General features: G+C 33.2%; 1 protein-coding gene, 1 long non-coding RNA gene and 1 other non-coding gene across 8 annotated transcripts in view; 1 reads left to right on the top strand and 2 right to left on the bottom strand.

Annotated features, from left to right (window-relative positions):
- Window positions 1-19,802, bottom strand: part of LOC105836800 (max dimerization protein 1) — a 46,138-nt gene that overhangs the window by 3,983 nt on the left and 22,353 nt on the right. For 5 of the 6 annotated variants that reach the window (XM_036293397.1, XM_012681088.3, XM_036293391.1 and 2 more), the window contains exons 5-8: window positions 18,221-18,335; window positions 14,436-14,745; window positions 8,657-8,793; window positions 7,146-8,236 (exon numbers count right to left, since the gene is read on the bottom strand). In XM_036293397.1, coding sequence (XP_036149290.1) covers window positions 8,657-8,793; window positions 14,436-14,745; window positions 18,221-18,335 — 562 coding nt within the window. In that variant the 3' untranslated portion in view covers window positions 7,146-8,236. Of the gene's footprint in view, window positions 1-7,145; window positions 8,237-8,656; window positions 8,794-14,435; window positions 14,746-18,220; window positions 18,336-19,802 lie in introns of those variants that run through there. The other variant, XM_036293407.1, reaches the window with a different exon arrangement.
- Trnal-cag lies at window positions 11,857-11,940 on the top strand. The gene has a single exon. It is a non-coding gene; the product is annotated as a tRNA-Leu (tRNA).
- On the bottom strand, window positions 16,562-18,214 carry LOC118647818. The gene is made up of 2 exons (XR_004964959.1): window positions 17,542-18,214; window positions 16,562-17,028 (listed from the first exon to the last, which is right to left on the bottom strand). It is a non-coding gene; the product is annotated as an uncharacterized LOC118647818 (long non-coding RNA).

The following is a 19,802-nucleotide window of genomic DNA, read 5'->3' on the forward strand; positions in this document are numbered from 1 at the left end:
TTTAAATTGGACAGTATTATAATATCGGAATCGACTATTAATCATCTATTAATCACATATGTATATACAATATCATTAGTTAATAGTGTAATATTAACCATAATAGTAGTATTAATTAAGAGAATTAATATTGATTAGTAGACGATGTCGATATTATTACAAAATAATGTTCGCTGAAGATTTCATAATAAATTTTAATATTAATTAATATAATTAAACATTTTCTTATTGTCAATTAAACCAGTCAAATTACTTCTTTATCCGTCGTCAGTTACTGTTTGTACCATAATTTTTAATTTTTACAAATAATAAGTTTCAACATAACGTTTTAATATTAAATAATATAAATAAACATTGTTATTGTCAATCAAATTACTTTTCATCTGTCAGTTACTTAGTATTGTATTCGTGATTTTCACAAATTTAAATTTTCGAATAAATTAGCATAATCATCGAATAATGCAATAAAATTTTCACTATTAATTGATACAATCAAAGTTTTTAATAATTATTAAAAATTTCAAACATATTATGTATTAATAATAATACATATAATTTTTCATTTATATAAATACAATTTTAACTTAGTGACTTAAATTAATGCATTTTCGTCGTTCGTTTTGTCGACTTCAATACCGTGTCAAGTTTTATTGCCTGGTGATCTTTCTTCGACCGTTTATGTCTTCATCCAATTTTCTCTCTCTTTTTCCTTTACATTTTCTCCTCATTTTCTGTTTTATCTTTTTTCCACACGTCTGTCACTCTTTCAATTTTTTTTCTTTCACTTTTATGTATTAGTAAATTTTCTTTAATGAAAGAGAAAAGACAGATAGGAGAAAGAATAAGTAAACCCAAGTCATTTCAGTATTCACTTTTCTTTCTTTCCTTTTTTTTCTTTTTTTCATCATCATTTCCTTCTCTTTTTCCTTTATGCTCTCTTCTTCTTTTTTCTCTTGTGCCTTTTCCATATTCATAATATATAAAAAATCTTGTATGTATGCCTAATTAAGTATATAATTTAAAAATAAGTATTATAAATGAATTCAGTAGATCAGTAAATAATCACAATATAAGAATATTTTTGTTTTAATTATAAATATACGATTTAAAGAAAGCTAATAATTTATTTTATTAAAACCGATTTCTTAATTTTCTTAATTTTTCTGATTACGAATTGGTTTCAAAGTATTTTAATACTCTATTTTTAATTCTCTTACTTTTAGTCAGGATTATAATTTATGTTACATCCGCTTGCGTTGATAACTTGAGGAAGTATTATTATTAGACTAATATGTATTTCCCTTGTAATTTTTAATAAAATATATATACAGAGTATCCATCCTACGCGCGGAAAAAAAACAGGACAGTTTGTTTTCAGAAATGATAAATGTAGAAACAAGTATAATGTAAGTAATTATTTGAACAAAATTACATGTAACTAAATTATGAAATTATGTCAAAACATAAAAAAGCGATATTGTAAAGCAACAAAAAAGAAAACTCGACTCTGCTCTAATTTTGAAACTTTTTTATGTTAACTTTAACTTTTTAAAAAACTTTATTTTCTAAAACTATATTGATATTTAATGAGTTGATGCAAAAGAACATTTTCTTTTTCTTCTGTTTTGTTTAGGAGTATCGATTCTAACTTTTTTATAATAAAAAAATTTACTTTTTGAAATAAGTATCAAAAATAATCATGATAATATAGTTGCTACTTTTAAAAATTATTATAATCCGTAAAATTTTATTTTTATTTTGGTAGATACAATGAACCTAATCTAATTCTCCCTCCTTTTTGTATCAACTTAATATATATTCTAAATATTCTGTATTTTCTAAAAATTAAAAATGTTGAGTCTAATTATTTCTATAAATATTTTAATTTTTAGATTAACGTCTTAATAAATCGCTCTAAAATAATTATTCACTTAAATTGTTACGATTACAATTGTTGTTCCAATCTTTTCAATTACTTCATATAATCTTAGATATTCTTTTGACAAATTTAAAGATCAATAAAATACATAATTTAACGATTCAATTTACGATTAAGTTTTTTTACAATTTTATATCATGAAAAGTTACTCACAAATGTACTCCTTTTTTCCAGTGGATAACACTTATATTTTCTTCTTGTTTAAGTGTTTTCTCGCAAAATCATATAATTTATAATAAATGCAATTTGATTCTTTTAACCCAAAAAGCCATGATTAATGTAAAAGTTTCAGTATAAAGTTATGATTATTTTTATGGTGTATAAATTCTCTGAATTATATATATGTGTATATATATATATAATATCAGAATCATCTAAACAGTTTAAATTGTGTGTGTATTTGAAAATTAAAAAAACATTTCATAAGCAATTAGATATTAAAAACCTATTAAAAAGTAATTGTATTAATTAATGAATATAAACGAATCAATGTTAATAACGAAATAAAATTAATATAAAAATTTTTGAGGAACTAATAATTTGATATTTAACAAAAAATTTGAGAATTTTTGAGGAACTAATTATTTTATATTTGAAAAATTATAAAACAAATTATATATTGTAAAGTTCTTTTGTTTTCAATAAAATCTCATTTTTTTATTGGCTATTAAAAAGGTTAAAATAAAAACGATCTATATATTGTGCATTTCAGAAATGGAAGATTCTTTAAAAAATTCCGTAGTTATAATTAATTGATAAAGTTTGCTCATTTAGATCTCTACGCAGAGGTCTCGCTTACTTTTGTGCTTGTTTATTATTTCTTTTCCATTTTTTTTCTTAAAGTTCATTCATTATAGTTGTTTTTATTGATTCTTAGTGGTTTTCTCGTTTGTCTTGCGCGCGTTTTTTCATTTTATTCAAAGACTTATTCTTGTTCTGGCGTACGAAGATTAACGGTGTCACTTCTATTTCGAGTTGATAATCAGTGATAAAATAAACGACAGCCAACGCTTTTGTTTTTAAGCAAAGTAATAAATTCAAATTAATAAAGTGAATTAATTATTCTATATGGATTAAATTATATTGAAACATAATATTGATACGTAAAAATACCCCTCCCAGAATCTAATAGTATAAAAGTAATCTAATATTATAAAATTAAATTTTAAAAAGAAACTTCCAAATCTTAAGATAGATATTGCTTAAAGAATTTTATAAAGCTATGTGTATATTTGTAATCTAAAGAAAATAAAAATAAAAATTGCAAATTTGCCAAAAGATAGATGCAAGATCATACACATTGCCACGGTCAAAGCCTGCCATTTGTAATTGTGATGTATTCACCGCAATAGATTTATGCAACAACCAATATGATTGCAATATAGCTATATGGGATTGTTGATACAACAATCAATATTCGATTCATTATTAAAAATCGCGGTGTGCCTTGCTGAAAATATTTCACTCGGCTTGGTCGCTTTTGCGGCGGGATTTGACCTTATAAATCTTAATTATCCTCATCATTTACCTCTTGACATCTATCTTTCTTTCGTTGGCTGTTGTTTCGTTTTTCTGTCAAGATGTATTTATGTATTTTTTTACGTCCTTCATTTACTAATTCAATTACTATTCCCAAGTCACAGTTAACCCTTTAACTCATATTCAGTTTAAAAGTCAAATATCCACGACGTATATAAATAGCTTTTCAGTGTTCTTGTTTATATTCTTTGGAGATATTTTGAGTGTTTCCATAACATTCGATTAAATCAATTTTAATTATTAAAACTTTGTAAAGTTTTAATGTTCAATTTAATGTTATTTATGCTCAATTTCTTTAAAAAAAATTTAAATTTAGATTAGAATTAAAATTATATTAAATAAATTTAAAATGTTAAGATGTACCTAATATTATAATATAAGAAAACTAGCTTATATCTTTACTATATTTGAAATTGTTTATCCTTTTATAAATCTCTGGATTTCAAAATATTCAATAAAACCGATTTTAAATGTTTGATTCTAAAATGCTGGAATCTATATAACTTTTTTTTAGAATGTGTGTATACAATTTTCTTTATAATTTATATTATATACATTTTAAGATATTTATTCATTATACATATTTATAATACTGTGTAGAATAAGATAATAAATGAAAAATTATTTTTACAATATATAAACAATTTAAATTTAAGTATAAAATATAAAAAATATTTTATTTTTGCAAATAATTTTCAATTTTCTTTAATTTTACATCAATAAGGTTTCTAAATTTTAATTGTCTCGTTAAAGATTTCACTGTTTAATACTTTAATAAATATCACTAGAATCTTCGTTTTGTCGATCAATTTTATCATGTTATATTAATAGTTTATAATACTGTGTTAATAATATGAAATAAATGTTTATAGTATAATACATGTTAAGCTAAATATAAAACAAAAAAGAATGAGTAGAAATGTATAAAAAATAATCAAAAAACAAATAAGGAAGAAAATAATACAAATAAAATATAAAGAATATACGTGCTTTTTATACATTCAAAAAATTAAATATCAATTTTTATATTATTTATAGATTCTTTCACAAAATCAGAAAGCAATATCTTTCAAACAGATCGCAATTATATTTGATATATCTAAATGTCTATTGTTTACAAAATTTCATCTTTTTTGCAAATTGCAGGAAGGTTTTAAGCATTTTAATATCATATAAATTATCTAGTTTATTTTTTTAATGTTAAAACAATATTTCTATTTTTAGGTTGATGAAGAAATCTTCTATTAATAATATGAAAACGAAGCTTTGCTTAGGTTGATGGTGGTGAGTTACAAATCCCCTGTATTTCAATGACAAACCTTTCTGATTATTTTATACGAGTAAAAGTTAAAGGGTTAACCGATAGCACATATATATTCTGCAACAGATTATTTTCCACAATATATGCTCATCAAAAACATTCACTTCCAACCTACAAACGTCGGTCTTCAGAGAGATCATCCGTTATATTTGGTAATCAGTCTATTCATTAAACTATCGTCCAATGTCAATTTTACTAAAGGACTTTATCGTTTTTGTCCTTTAAGTCAACAACGTCTCTGATGTTCGATATCATTTTGAATTGAAAATTGAAACCGCCATAATTTCATTAAAATTAATGTCTCATATTATTTCCTATCTGTATTACGTTTAGAAGGAAATAATATAACATTCTCAAATATTAATATTATCTTATCAAAATCAAGAAAAATGTAATATTTTCACATTAAAATAAATTTTAGTAAAAATGCGAACTTGGTGAAATTGTATCGGTTTCAATCCGCACTCTAGATTGTTCATTTCGAAGATCATTCACGAATGATCTAGAAATAGTCCAAGATTGTGAAAAAAACGCGTTATGAAAAGATGATAATAGCCCCGAGAACACCCAATGAGGGATTTGTGGAATTTGTACTCTTCAAATGTGTGTGTATGTACTAGAGTGTCCCTTATTTCTCCGTTTTTTTTAAGTTATTGCACATTCGGCAGACTATTATTTTTTAAATATTTTTTTAAGTCTCTTAGATTAAAAAATTTCTTTATTTTTATTGCTTATTAATAATTTCGTCAATTTTTATTTTTTAGTTTATTTTATAAATTTTTCTTACATTGTCTTCTTTTGCTCTTTAATTTTTCTCTTCCTATTCTTTTTATTACTTTCTTCATAAATAAATTAAGAATCCGTTATAAACTTTTTTGGAGAGCAGAAATCGTATAAGACTTCTTATCTATTTCTACATATACATATAAATAAGAGACACTCTATGTATGTGTGTATATATATATATATAATATTTATAATGAAACATTACTTATGCCGTATTATAATTATCAGTTTACTTTTTTTGCTTTTTATACTTTGTTTTTTATACTTTGTTTGCTCACTTAATTACAGAATACTTAACTATATATGTGTACATATGCATGTATCTATTTTTTCTTTTATATTTGTGTAACTTTTGCGTTGTTATCTATCGATTAATCGCAATTCATTATTCATCGAGAAATTAGTAGTTTGTCAATCTTCTCTTCTGTTCGTTTCCTTCATTCTTTAAACATTCTCATATTCCTCTACATAATGCGGTATCGAGTTTTATAAAGATTTATTTCCTTTTGCAAATATGAAGATGGCGCGAAGTTTGTTTATTTGGTTTATTTAACAAATTTATTTGTTTGTTTACTGTTTGTATATTTAAATAAAATGCAATGGAAGTAATCCGTAATTAGTATCGAAAATGATTTTGTATGTTATCGAAATAATTTGTAATCTTTTTAAGTAATTCTAATTTTTATACATAATTTTATACTACAAAAATAATTTCATATTTTATTATTTTAACGTATTACAATTAATTTCGAATATTGCATATAATTTTTAAGTTTCGAATTAAATAAACATTTTATGAATAAATTTGTGAAATATTTTTATTATAATTTATTTGATATATATATATATATATATATTACAAATTACTTTAATAATTTCGTTATTTTAAACTAGGCGGATTGCTCCGGATAAATATTTCCGAATTTGTTGACTAATTTGACTAATGACTTTTTATAAAATAAACTTTGTATGGTTAGATTTTGAAAAAAAACTACTAAAAATTTGTCTTAGAAATTTATTTCATAAAATTATTTTAATCTAATTAAATTTTTAAAATATTATAAATTTCTAAAAATTGATTTTTACTTTTAAATTCTGTATGCTTTGTTCAATCCTTTTTGTAAAAATTAAAATAAAATTTTACTTTAAAATTATGAAATTAATAAAAAATTAATTATTTGCAAATTAAAAACAATAAAATTTTTAATCAAAATAAATTTCTAAGAATAACTTTTAGTTTTATCAATTAATGCAAAGCTAAACCAAAAAGGTGCGTGCATTTGAGTTTCAAAATGGTCAATTAAAGCATTATTTTATTTTCAAAAATTTGGGCCTGCAATAAAACGAAGAATTTAACCATAGCTTCTGCTTAACATTACCATAGCTTCTACTTTTATTTAGCTTTTTTGCTTCTCTCTCTCTTACATACATACACGCACACACAACACACTCTCCTTTCTCTCTCTCTCTCTCTCTCTCTCTCTCTCTCTCTCTCTCTCTCTCTCTCTCTCTCTCTCTCTCTCTCTCTCTCTCTCTCTCTCTCCTTCTTCTTCTTCTTCCTCCTCCTCTCTTGCATATCTATGCTGTCTTAATAAATCTGTTCGCATTCTTAAAAATATATACAATGCTGCTATGATTTCGTCAATGCTCGATAATTTACATTTACAATAATCTTTATTTTTCAAATTCTTCCAGTTGTTCCTGCTATCTTCTTTCCCCTTATTTCTTTCTGCTTCACTTTTTTCTTATTTTCAGTGCCCCTATTTCTTTTTCATCGAGATCAATCTTCGGAAAAATGGTTAGATTATTTCTTCGTTAATTTTCCCATTTTTTAAGTTATTTCTTCTTCTCTTTTCATTTCTTCTTAACTCTTATGTTTTGTTCTTAATGCATTCACCTTTTTGTCCAGTGGTTTCTCTAACAATTAATATTTAAAATGTTGGTTTTTTAATTTGTTTGAGTGAATGATTAAGAAACTATTAGTAATAAACTCTGTTATTTTATATTTACTTTTTTAACTTTTTTCCGAGCTATTTTTTTATTTTCACGTTTTGATGAAAAGAATTTAGGGTGAATGATTTCTTCTATTTTTTCCCATTTTCAACTGTCTTTTTCTTCTCTTTGGATTCTTTAATCGACATTTTTTTCTTCGATTCAATTGTCTCTTCACCGTAATATTCAACGAAAGTATTGAATACTTTTCTCTTTTATCATAGATCAGAATTGAAAGAGTCAAGGTATCAATGACATCTTCGTTTTTTCTATCTTGTTTTTCATCTTTGCTATTGATGTTCTTCGAGCCTTGATAATCCTGTTCAAATTTTCTTCGTACCCTTCATTTCTGTTTTTTAAAATCTATTCCATTCTTTGAAGATCTTCGCAAAGTTGAGTAACATCTAAAGGATTCCTTCTTCAACGTTGCTTTGCCGGTCAGGCCATTTTGGAAGGACAAAGTTGCATTGAGTACGAATTTAAATGTGCATTTTATGTGTATATATGTAATGTGTGTATGAATCGATATCTCGCGCGCCGTCAATTTTCGTACGCCCCGATGGATCTTCTTCCTCTCGTTCTATCTCCCCTCCCCTATCCTTCTCTCTTTTCCTTCTTCAATCGCCTCTTCTTTCGCCGCCATCGCACCGCCTCTTTGTCTGCAAATAGCGCAGAGGAAGCAATGTGAGAATTTATTTGCCCAACATCCACTACCCTTGTCCTTCTCCTCCCCCTCCATTCTTGTCATCCACTCCTATCTTCCGCTTTTTATCCCTTTGGTGATTTACATCTTACACTCGTAACAAATTTCCCGTACTTAGCATACGGTGTTTTATTCATCATAGAACATGATCAACTACAGCTAACTTTCTGTTTTGATGTAATTAACTTTGTGAGCAAAATCTATTTGATAAATCGCGACACATTTATCTAAAACTTCCTTAATACAAGATTCTTCCATACTTTTGTTTCAAGTAGCGAACTCGGTTATTCGCACTATTCCGCACCAAGAATGTGCATCAGTGCGGGATAGTGCGCAAGTGAATTTGCTGCAAATTTTAACTAACATGTATACCCACCTAAAGATTGTCCATCATCTCGGAAAGAGTCAGTCTGGAGGTGGACATCGCGACACCGCTGTCGCTACTACTCTGTACGCTACTATGATCGTCGGTGTCTGATTGATTGCTCGTGTAACCAATCACGTCCACTTCATCTGTAACAGAAAACGTGAATTCTGCACTATTATAATCTGAAAGTGATGACACACGCCAAAAAATAATACTTCGTTTACGCGTTGAGTGTAATAAAAAAAAAAAAAAAAAAACGAGTAAGTCGCTCGTGACAGCAAAATCGAAAATCGATCTTAGGTTCAAGGGAGAGATTAAATGTTTTTAGCTTATATTGATTAATATGTAATAGGCGAGACTACCACGAAAAATTAGTGGAAATTTATGGCATCCAACCACTATTACGGCGCGCAGCTGGCTGTGTGTCTAGCATCTTCCAAGATGGCAGCCAGCTTAACATTTATCACGCGAGATTAATTAATGGCAGTGAGAAGATCGTCTTCCGCGGGAGAATTTCCACCCTCTCTCTCTCTCTTCGCCTTTCCGGTTAAATTCTGTTTCTCTATCGTATTCGCTATTCCTTCATAAATGTGTCGAAGTCACTTCGTTTACAAGCGACTCGCTAGACTCATTCCTTACGAATTTGCCCTAAATAAGATACGCGAGGAAAAAACCGCGGTGACTCAAAGAAAATGCGATTGATTAGATAAAACCTGCATAAGCTGTCGGCCATTCTAAACTAAACTTTATTGATCTGTTGGTTGTAGATTTAGTAATGTGACGATCTTCAGTGGCACGCTAAAAGCTCATACAAACGAGTCATCGCGCATGCAGCGCATTTTAAACAATGTTACAATTCTCCCTCGTACATCGAAAGCGTTCTCTCCCTCTCATGACGTAAGAAGATGCATCGACGACGCATCAACCGCACGCATCGTCTGGCCAATACTCGCAAGAGACCAGTGCCAGCAAGGACGCGCTGTTATTATGACGTCATGCTGTCAGACGAAGAGATGATGGGCAACAACGGGGCGAAGGAAGGAAAGAGTAAAGAGGGGGGGAGGGGGAGGTTGGGCAAACGAAGAACCCGATGGAGAGACTGCGGGGTGTACAGTAGCCATGGACACCCGCTGGAAGGCACGGCTCGAAGAAGACGAGGGGGTGTCGACCACACTTGCTGCTAGCTGCCCTCCCTCCCCCTCGTCACCCGCGGCGCTCTGTGTGAGCCGGGGGTATTTTTCCATAATCAATAACATGCCTCTATTCTCGTCACACTAAGCGAACCAGATCTGCCCTCGTCACCACCCGCCTCTCCCTTTCTCACCCCCCTACCTTTGCGTCCTCGACATCGCTAACCTGTCCAGGTGACAGTGGCGCTCAAAACACAAGAGAAGGAGAGAGAGAGAGAGAAAAGTGTACAGAAGTACACAGTTCATAAACGGAACAATAAACTGAACCGCAAAATTACGTTCGGATTAAAACAGAAATTAAATTGAATAAATTTTTTAAAGAACATACGACATTATAAAAATTTCTAATTTGATACAATATTTAGGGTTTGAAATAAGATGAGGTATAAAATATATTAGAATGATCTTTCTTTTTTATTGGCCACGAATATTGATTGGCGGAAGTGTGGGCGGTGAGCGCGGTGAGTGGCGTGATTTGAGAGGCACTGATTAAAGCGGCGGTTTTAAGGGTGGCACGAGTGGTGGCGAGCGAAAGAGTTCATTAAAACCAGCGTCGTGCGCACCTCTGGCATCGCCGAATTCGTCACTTTGCCCCTCCCTCTCCCCATCTCCCTCCCCCCTCTATGTCCAGTATGGGACGTAAAAAACACGCGAGACATTCGACGCTTTCGAACCGTTTCTCTCCCTGCCCGCGGGGATGCATTTCAATATTCCGAGTGAAGCGAGAGTAAAAATAAGTTCGCACGTCACGTTTTTCCTCTTGGTTAATCATTTCTCATTATCACGCGGTAATAACAAACGATGCAGTCCTGTTGCGTGCCCGCGCGTTTATCGGGAACAAATGGAAAGAGAGAGGCGAGGGGAGGGGGGAAGGTGGCAGTTGACAGCAGATAACAATAATATCCGTCACGACCGCGATAATTAACTCTTAGTACGCTCGAACGAAAGTTTCAACGAGGATGAGAACGAACGTTTCGCGTAGGTACCCAACGATGCCGCGAATATCGCAAATCGAAATCGAGTAAATTTATTCGAATTTTATTCGTTTTTTTTTTCTATCAATTTCTGAAAGAGAAGAATCTCTTTGTATACGTGGCACCGAGATGACATCTCGCCGACTGAAAGATAAAGCGGGACAGGTAAACCGCTACAAGCCGTACCTCTCCCAGTCTCCTAAATCACCAACTTCCGGCTACGCTCGGCAGACGGATTATCCGAGTCTATTTATACGCGTCGTCGGTCTCCCGATTAAGTCTCGATCGCGCGCGTCCCAACCCAGTTGTCGCGAACGAGAACGTAACGCGCCGTGCGCATGGTATAGTCACCGGTCATGCAGCGTGAGAGACCAATCGCCGGCATGAAGCACGATACGAAAACAATCCCTTCGACGGATCTCGGACCTGAGAAAATTTCGCGGATTCAATATTTTCATGCCCCTGCGATTTATCGACGATTTGTCGACGACCGGTGAATACGAATATACGCGAATAATTGACAAAGTTTTGTAATTTTATCTTCACACTCGTCCCAACTTTCTCTCTCTCTCTTTTTCTCTCTCCGGCGCTATAAGTTTAAATATATCGAGAACGGAAGAAGCTCGCGAGTGGGCGTAAGAATCATTCGACAAATAAAAATGATTCGTTCGGATGAGTTATCTTCTTATTTTTCTAACAGATTTTCCTGATCGAGATTGTTTTATAACCTTTACTACAAAAGTTTTGCCCGCCATTATAACTTTAAATATGTCGAATGGAAGTTCGAGCGGACGCAAGAATTATTCAACAACTAAATAAATGATTTGTCCTATTAAATTATCTACCTTTTCGTTATTTTTCTAATACATTTTCCAAACTGACGGAAATTTTTCAGAACTTTTCTCTCGGACAATTTTACACAAATTTTTCTAATTTAAAATTTTAGATAAAACTTTTCATTTATATGTTACATTTGTTAGATACTTTTTCTTTAAAGGACAATTATTTCATTATGTCTCAGCCTTAGGGAATATCTCCACGTGTCGTCAGGATGGCCGAGCGGTCTAAGGCGCTGCGTTCAGGTCGCAGTCCACTTCTGTGGGCGTGGGTTCGAATCCCACTTCTGACAATTCTTTTTTTTTCCTCTTCAAAAAAAAAAAGATAAATAACCATAAATATTTCTAAATATCGTGTTACTTTTCCTACAGTCTTTTTTTAATTGTCAAACAATTTGAATTATTAGTAATCAAAATCTTTTTACTATTAATAAAAATGTTTTTAATTGTTAAAAGAAACTTTGATTAAATACATAAATATTTGTTACTATAGATAAGTTTACTTGCTTTTACATTTGTTTCGATTTTGTTCAGGAGAAATTATGGAACAAGCACAAAAGGGGATTGGAGGATCACTTCGAAGTGAAGAGAGTCTGCACTACATTAGCCATGTTAGAAATGATTATCTTACGAGAACATCAGGCATGTTTGACTTGTCAAAGAGTCTTTCTCCTCTTTCTCACTTCTTGCCCTTTGTTTAGAAACACTTTTCGTTTCTATTTCATGTTAAATTCCGCTGTACATCAGCTTATAATTATCTCTCTTATTTCTTTTTTCTCAATTCATTTCGATATTCTTCTCTGCTTTAACCGATCAATCTTTTTGTATTTTTCTTAATATTTCCAATCTACATTTAGGGGAAAAAATTACGAAAAATCAATAAATAATTAAATTAATAAGTCACCATCGTAAATGTAAATTTTGGGAGAGGACAAATATTAAGTTTCAAAATATGTCTTTGTGTGACTAATACGCAACTGCAACGTTTAGCCGTGGTACGTCGTGCAAACGGCAAGGATCCGTTGGCTAATGGCTGGAACAGCAAATCTTAAAGAGGATCTTATCACGTTTAGTAATTTAGCTAAACGCAACAATCTTACGACATTAAGGTGCCCGGAGGAAATCGTCCTGAAATAATTCCGCGAGTATACGTGTGTTTATACCTCTGTCTGTGCGTTTACATGTGGTAGCGAATGCTGTATCCAGATTGCCACAACGCAAAACACACATTCTATTTGAGTCCATAAATGTAAAGCCAGATTCATCAGAGTGAACATATCTCGTAATGGAGATATGATTACTTTGCAATCATAGTACATATCTAAATGCACACGATACCACGAGAATATTATTACTGTAAGAAGCACAACGGAGAAGAAAATAATGAAAAGTAGAGTCGAAGTCATTAGTTTCTCGTGTATTCAACACATATTTGAAATAATTAGTTAATTAATTTAATATTTCAGATAATTATAAAAAATTAGAAAAAAGTTACGATAAATTTCACTATTCCACAGCAGAAAACGCGGCAAATTTGGGGTGGCTTTCGAAAAATCGCCAGCGTGGCACACGTGACTTATGATAAGTGCTTCACCGGAGATATTCCCGCGGGATCATCAATTTCAACGTTCAACCCCCGCGCGCCCACCCTCGACGTTTTCCGATTTCCTTCGCCTTCCGCCAGCTCGACCTCTTTTTTTTTTTTTTTTTTTTACTCCAGGAACTCCTTTGGAAAACTCATCTACCCCCACAAGCAACAATATTTCATGCGGTGGCGAATGCATTTTTGCGATGCACGTCGCCGTGGTGGTGCCCCCAAACGCAGACAAAATCTAAATTTTGAAAACTTTATCTACAAATAGAAGTATAGTCTCAAGTTGATAGAAAATAAAAAATTACATTAATAGTTGAGATATATAGCGTTTCTTTTAACTTTTGTGTACTAGAAATTTTTGAAAATTATAAAAATTACGTTGAGGAGGATTAGAAAACGGAAAAAACGCACGAACACGAATGCTTTGTACAATCCCTTTAGTGACCGCGTCAATCTTCTAAGTTAAGAAGGATTTAAAAAAATCAATAGGTATTATTGTGTAATATAATTATTGTTATCTATGCGTTTGTTGTACTTAAGCAACGACGCTTCAGGAAATTAAATTCACCCGTTCGACTTTACGACGTAGATAGAGTAACCCGCGTGGCGCCTCTATCGTTGCTTTCCATCTTAATTCCGACTCGTGACGATTAAGATTTAATCGACGGAATCAGGCTAGTTGGAAAAGAAGATAGCGTTGCTGGTGAAAATCTTCTTTACACGTTAAAAATTTTGCATAAAAAAACCTACACGCGATAAACTACATAAAGATTTTTATAAATTATGTGTGCCTAATCTCTCTACGCCCGATTTAATATCAAAGAGCACGATTATTAAATTGCTGCACGTATTTTGCAGTACATTTTCATAAAATGTTTTGTAAACAAGAATATTAATCAAAATCAACATAAAATTGCAAACAATTTTATTATAAACATATTTTATTTACGGAAGAACGCACGTGGTAATTTCATAACTCTATTACGTCACAATTCATTGTTCCGAGTTCTATCAGTAAAGTTTTTTTGTTAAAATTCAAAACGTGGAATCAATAGATTTTTTCATCCGCCCGCTACGGAGAAGATACTTGTAACTGCCAGGAGGGCAAGACAAACTTCTACCGGAAAAGGGAACACGTCCCTTAACTCAACATCCAATGACAACGTAACACTCTAATCTCATTGCGATACTTACCGGACTCCGAGATGGATGGGCTACCTGCAGACCTGTCCGAGTTGCTGGAACTTGCAGCCGAGCTGGTGGACGCCGTGCCCAGGGAGCACTCGGAAATACTGCGCCGCTTGGACAGCATCGCCGCGGAGGCGGCGGCGGCAACGGAGCCGGTCGGCGCACTCGTGCTGAGCCCGTGGAGGCCGTGAAGCGCATGAAGGCCGTGCAGGCCGGTCTGGTTCGTCAGCTGCTCGAGCCGCCGTCTCAGGAACCTGTGCTCGCGCGACAGCTGCTCCTTGTGTAGGGCGTGCTTACGTTCGCGGTCCTCCAGGCTCTGTAACCCCGATATTACATCATTGACGTCAACAGTATAGTGATAATATAGTGTAGCGTATAACGGTATAATGTACATATGTAATATTAATTAAAAACAAAAATTAATATGTATATATTATATTTTTAGTACCATAAACGACTAATTACAAATGCGCTGTTATATATATTCATTCATGGCTTATCGTTTCGATTTGCTGTTGGAATGTCAGAAAACGTGAATCTAGTCTACGTAAAAATGTGTTTTAATTTAATTAACCTTTTATCATCAAATATCTTTCCGTTTCACTTTGAGTTTCACTGAGAGCTACCAACATCAACGTCGGCTGATAATCGGTTTCCTTTGTATTGTATTCGGCATGCTATTTCGTAACGCAACAGCGAGCGCTTACCAAGAAGAGGCCGACCAATTCCGGTGCAAATCACCGAACAGGAAATAATCGAATGCAACTAAATGCGTATTCTACTGCGTAGTATTTGATATGCGTTGATTTAGCGGCTGTCCAAATTGTTTCTTAGGTAAGTTAAAAATAAAAAGTACTAAATACGAATTTTAAAGGGGCACTTTTAAAATTCTAATTTTTTTTATTTTGTTTCAAAAAATTAAAATTTTAATTTTAAACTTTCTTAAATTTTAAATTGCTCGAAATTTTGAGAGTAGTAGTCTGAAATTTTTAAGTAGATATTGGCGATTAAAAAAAAAAGAAAAAGTTAATATGAAGACAAAGAACCTGTCAGCTTTCGCGACTGTTATGTATGTTACCGTAGTAAAAAATTTGGGGCGGCAAGATAACTAAGAATCAACTTTAGATATAGGGTGGATGGCACTAAGGGTGGAAGTAGCTTGGCGACGAAATCACCTGATCACAGATTAGGGGACCCACACGACAGGCGACGTGTTTGCGTGTGCGTGTTTATGGCAGCGCTACTGACATCGCGCTCGTAGGAAATTTCCTGGTTTCGTGCTTTCCATTTTACTCGATATGAATTTACAACGGAGATAAAACGAGGCTAAGAAAAGCGTCAGGCGAAGCGTACTCCGCCGTAAAGCCAATCGACCGACCTCAGAAGTGAGACTTGGTTTAACTCTTGCCATTTACATCGTGCCGGTCGATTGTAATATAATCGGCATCGAAATTGCGACGTTTTGTGTTACTTTATGTGCCACGTATGTAATATGTTAATTAGTAGGATTAGTAGATTAATTAAAAGAACATATTTGATCTCATAAAATTTTTACTTAAAACAATTTTTTCTACACATATATATAAAACACATACCTATTATAGATTTAAAAAAGTACCGTAATGATAAAAACCCCAATTTAAAAGTAAAAAAAACGTCTCATAAAATACCTACGCTAATATTATTTTATAATAATGTAAGTCAATCAAACTCTCTTGATTTCATATTTTATAAAACAATTTTTCCATAAAAGTTGAAAATACTTAAAATATCGTTTTATTTCTTTAACATTCTTTTATCATTTTATATATAGCCAAATGTAAAGGGATAGGGTGAGAAAGAAAAGCGTAAAATAATTAGCGACGGAAACGTTTCTACCGAAGTGTGAAAAGAATCACGAAGGCCATGCGAAACAGAAAGGAAGAAGTTCAAAGGCGGACAAATGGAGACTTACACGCCGCCAACCTCGCAAAATACGAATCGCTTCAACCCTCCACCTCTGCCTCATCCCTTCCTTCACATCTTACTTTCTCGCGGGGGTGTAAACCACCACTATAGAAACCACGACACTTTCGTGTCTCAGTTTCTCTTACCGCCGCCTTCTTAACTACTATCCATCCTCTTTTCAACTCACTCCCTTTCATACCCTACCTTTTTCGCTTTATGAAATTTCCGCTGCTATGATTAATCAACTCTACTGTCTGCCGAATCAATAAAAAAAAGTGGCATATAAAATAATAAATTATTAAATATTATACTTAAAAAAAGATTGCAGAAACGACTTTTATGAAGTAAATATATCATAATAAAACGTGTCACGTTAAATCGTTCTCTTACAGTGGCGCTTTCCCGACATTGGTTCAATCTTTATTGCGCTTCCAGATGCTCTCTTAAACTACGCGTAGCAGCTTTCCTCGTCAAATGGCGGACGAACATTTTTCTCCTACCTAACGCAGGCACATAATATACACAGGTGCCCGCAGGTCAGATTGATGTACACGTTGAATCTCCCACGCGGACTATGTATACACGAATGAACGGTGGATACGCACTGCTGCTTGCCATTCTACAGGGTGCCCCGAGAACAAGCGTTTGGATCCTAACAGATAACGAAAACGTTACATCGATAAAACAAAGAATTCTCAACTTTCGTATATTTATCACAAAATAATACTAATCGTTCTTTTCGATGCTTTTTTGGACAATCTTTACATTTCCTTCTCATTTTAAACCTCTTTTCTTGTTAAATTTAACATATCATTATAAATTTAATTTAATAATTCTCGCATCTACATTTGTTGTCAAGATTTTTTTTAAGCATCCTTAGAACTTTAAAATCTGAGAGAGGTTTGTATCTGTAAAAACACTTTTGCGTCGTGATATTTTTTCCTGTTATACTTATTACAAAAATGTTTGTAGAAAAGATTATATTGTCTCGAGAAAGCAGGCGAAACAAATGTGGGTAAATTATGAGGAAGTCATATTCTGAGTTCAAGTACACCTCAAGAATACATCCGAGAATACATAAACCGCGAAAAATGGTTGAATATTTTAAGTACTTTTTTACGAGAATAATTTGCTGATGGAAACAAAGAGCACGCGCCTTCATCACCTGTTCGAATCACTGCGTTTCTATCCGCGTCACCCAGTAGACAGCGTGGAAAACTCTCATACACGCGCACGCTTGCTCGGTACGCACGCCATTGTCCCTGGCAGTCTGTAATTTACTAACTACGCATCTATTGTGCATCGCCACTCTGTTTGCTGCAACACCTTGCTCTGCCTTTCTCTACACCGTACAGTCCTTTTCTCCGCCCATTTGTCCCTTCTGAACCTATTCCAACCAGGAAACGATGTTTCTAATGTGCTTCCTGCTTGTATCTCAAATTCCAAATTCTGTTTCTCTTTTACTCTTTATTTCCTTGAAGTAATATCTTCTTCAAAGTTATATCTTAAGATGACACTCTTGTATGACAAACTTTAAATTTCAGAATAAATAAGCTACCGAAAAGACAAAAAATACACACCCTTTATACATAATATGAGATACATCAAATGTTATTTTTTAGCGGAATTCAATTTTCTTCTAACGTGTTATATTATTATATTATAAAAAGTATACAAAAATAATTTGTTTAAATATATCAGTGTCAATACTTCAAAGAATATTTCACATTTGCTTTTGTATCTCTAGATAAACTAAAACTTGTACAATGAAAAATATCAAAATTAATCAATGAAATATACTATCTTCCTCTAATTACTATCTTTCATTTAATTAGTCTACTCACCTTGATAAAACGTTTGGCCTTGGTCAAAAGACCCAATGTGGTGTGCCTCGAGGTTTCAGGCCCAAGTGGCACTAGCAGCTTCAGCTTTTCGAGACAGGTCCTAAGGTGGGCTCTCCTGCAACAGAAAAAGTAGGCGCTACAGTGATCAACTATAACATCTTTTAATCTTTTTTGCGTATTACTACTAAAAAATTACTCCTAACGTCGACGCTAAGATTGAATTGCACTATCGTACGTCATTCTGTCAATTATTAACATATAAAAAAGTAAAAGTAATCGTCTCTTAAGACGATGTCTTAATTATCGCGGAAAAGCGGTCCCGAAGAGTCGTCTATTTTCGACGACAGGCACAGTCGCGATGGTGCTTACCGCATGTGCCAAACACGTACCATTAGCGGCATTTAATTATAAGTTTACGGCCGCTTTATAGTCACCATCCTCTGGAGAATAGAGACCGTGACGGCGATAATGGAGGAACGAGATCGCGGAAATTTCGCGAATTAAAGTGGATTCACGCAGGCATGTCAAAACGGGAAAAGTAAACAGGAGGAAATTCAGAAAATAATGAAGAGGAAAATTTGTCACTCTCGAAAAATAGATTGAATTTTCTTTTTTGCTCACCACTGTGGTACATCTCGTAGCTAAAGATTTTCTCTCATGATATATGTGAACACAGCTTAACTGAACCCTTCCAGAAACAGGATGACGCGTTTGCACGTACATTTTACGAGAAACAATAAGCCCGGCTCTGGCTTAATGACGTCATCAAACGGTATTATGCCCCGCGAGCGACGGAGTGGACGTGTTTCAGCCGTAAATAGACGCGTTTCTGTCTACATGCCCTTATGCCTGCGTTCCATTTAGGTATGTACTCGACACATATACGGAATACGCCTGTAACGCCGATTATGCTTTCACCGTCATCTTCTTTAAAGCGTAATTTTCTTCTGACAAAAATGTTAAGGTCAATTATCATTAAAGTTCATTCAGATAAACGGCTTTTTAAATCAATGACACTACATATTCTCAAGTCTATAAGATAACAATTTAAAATAAATATATTCCAAAAAATTGAATAGCTCTCGTTTAATCTTGCACCTTCATTGGGAGAGTCTAAAGGTTACAGAAAATTAAAATATTGTATAAAAGATTATTTACCCGCACAAAAACTCTTCAAAAACACTACACGGTTCTTGCTGTTCCCGATGCAGACAGCAACTCTCATTACGACAGAGAAAGGACAACGGTGGAGAGAAGTAGAGAAGCGATCCTTCAATCAATGGCGGCGTGTGACAGCGACATTATGAAATTCCTTTACCAATGAGGGTTATCCTGATGAATAAATACTTCGCGTGGAATTCCCGCGCGTCGGAGAGTCGTCCGAGGTAGTTCGGCAAAGACGCGTTCACCCCGGCAGACCTCGGAGGATTCTCGGAGGGATACGTACGCGGGAGAACATGCCCTCAAAGCGAGAATGCCTTGAGATACAGCAGCGAGCGGCAACAATCGAAATATTAGATGAACGAGTAATCCGCTCGCGAAGTCGCCGGGCGAAAGGGGAACGCGAACCAATTTGCCTCTC

This window comes from Monomorium pharaonis, chromosome 1, assembly GCF_013373865.1.
Source record: "Monomorium pharaonis isolate MP-MQ-018 chromosome 1, ASM1337386v2, whole genome shotgun sequence".
Lineage (NCBI taxonomy): Eukaryota > Metazoa > Arthropoda > Insecta > Hymenoptera > Formicidae > Monomorium > Monomorium pharaonis.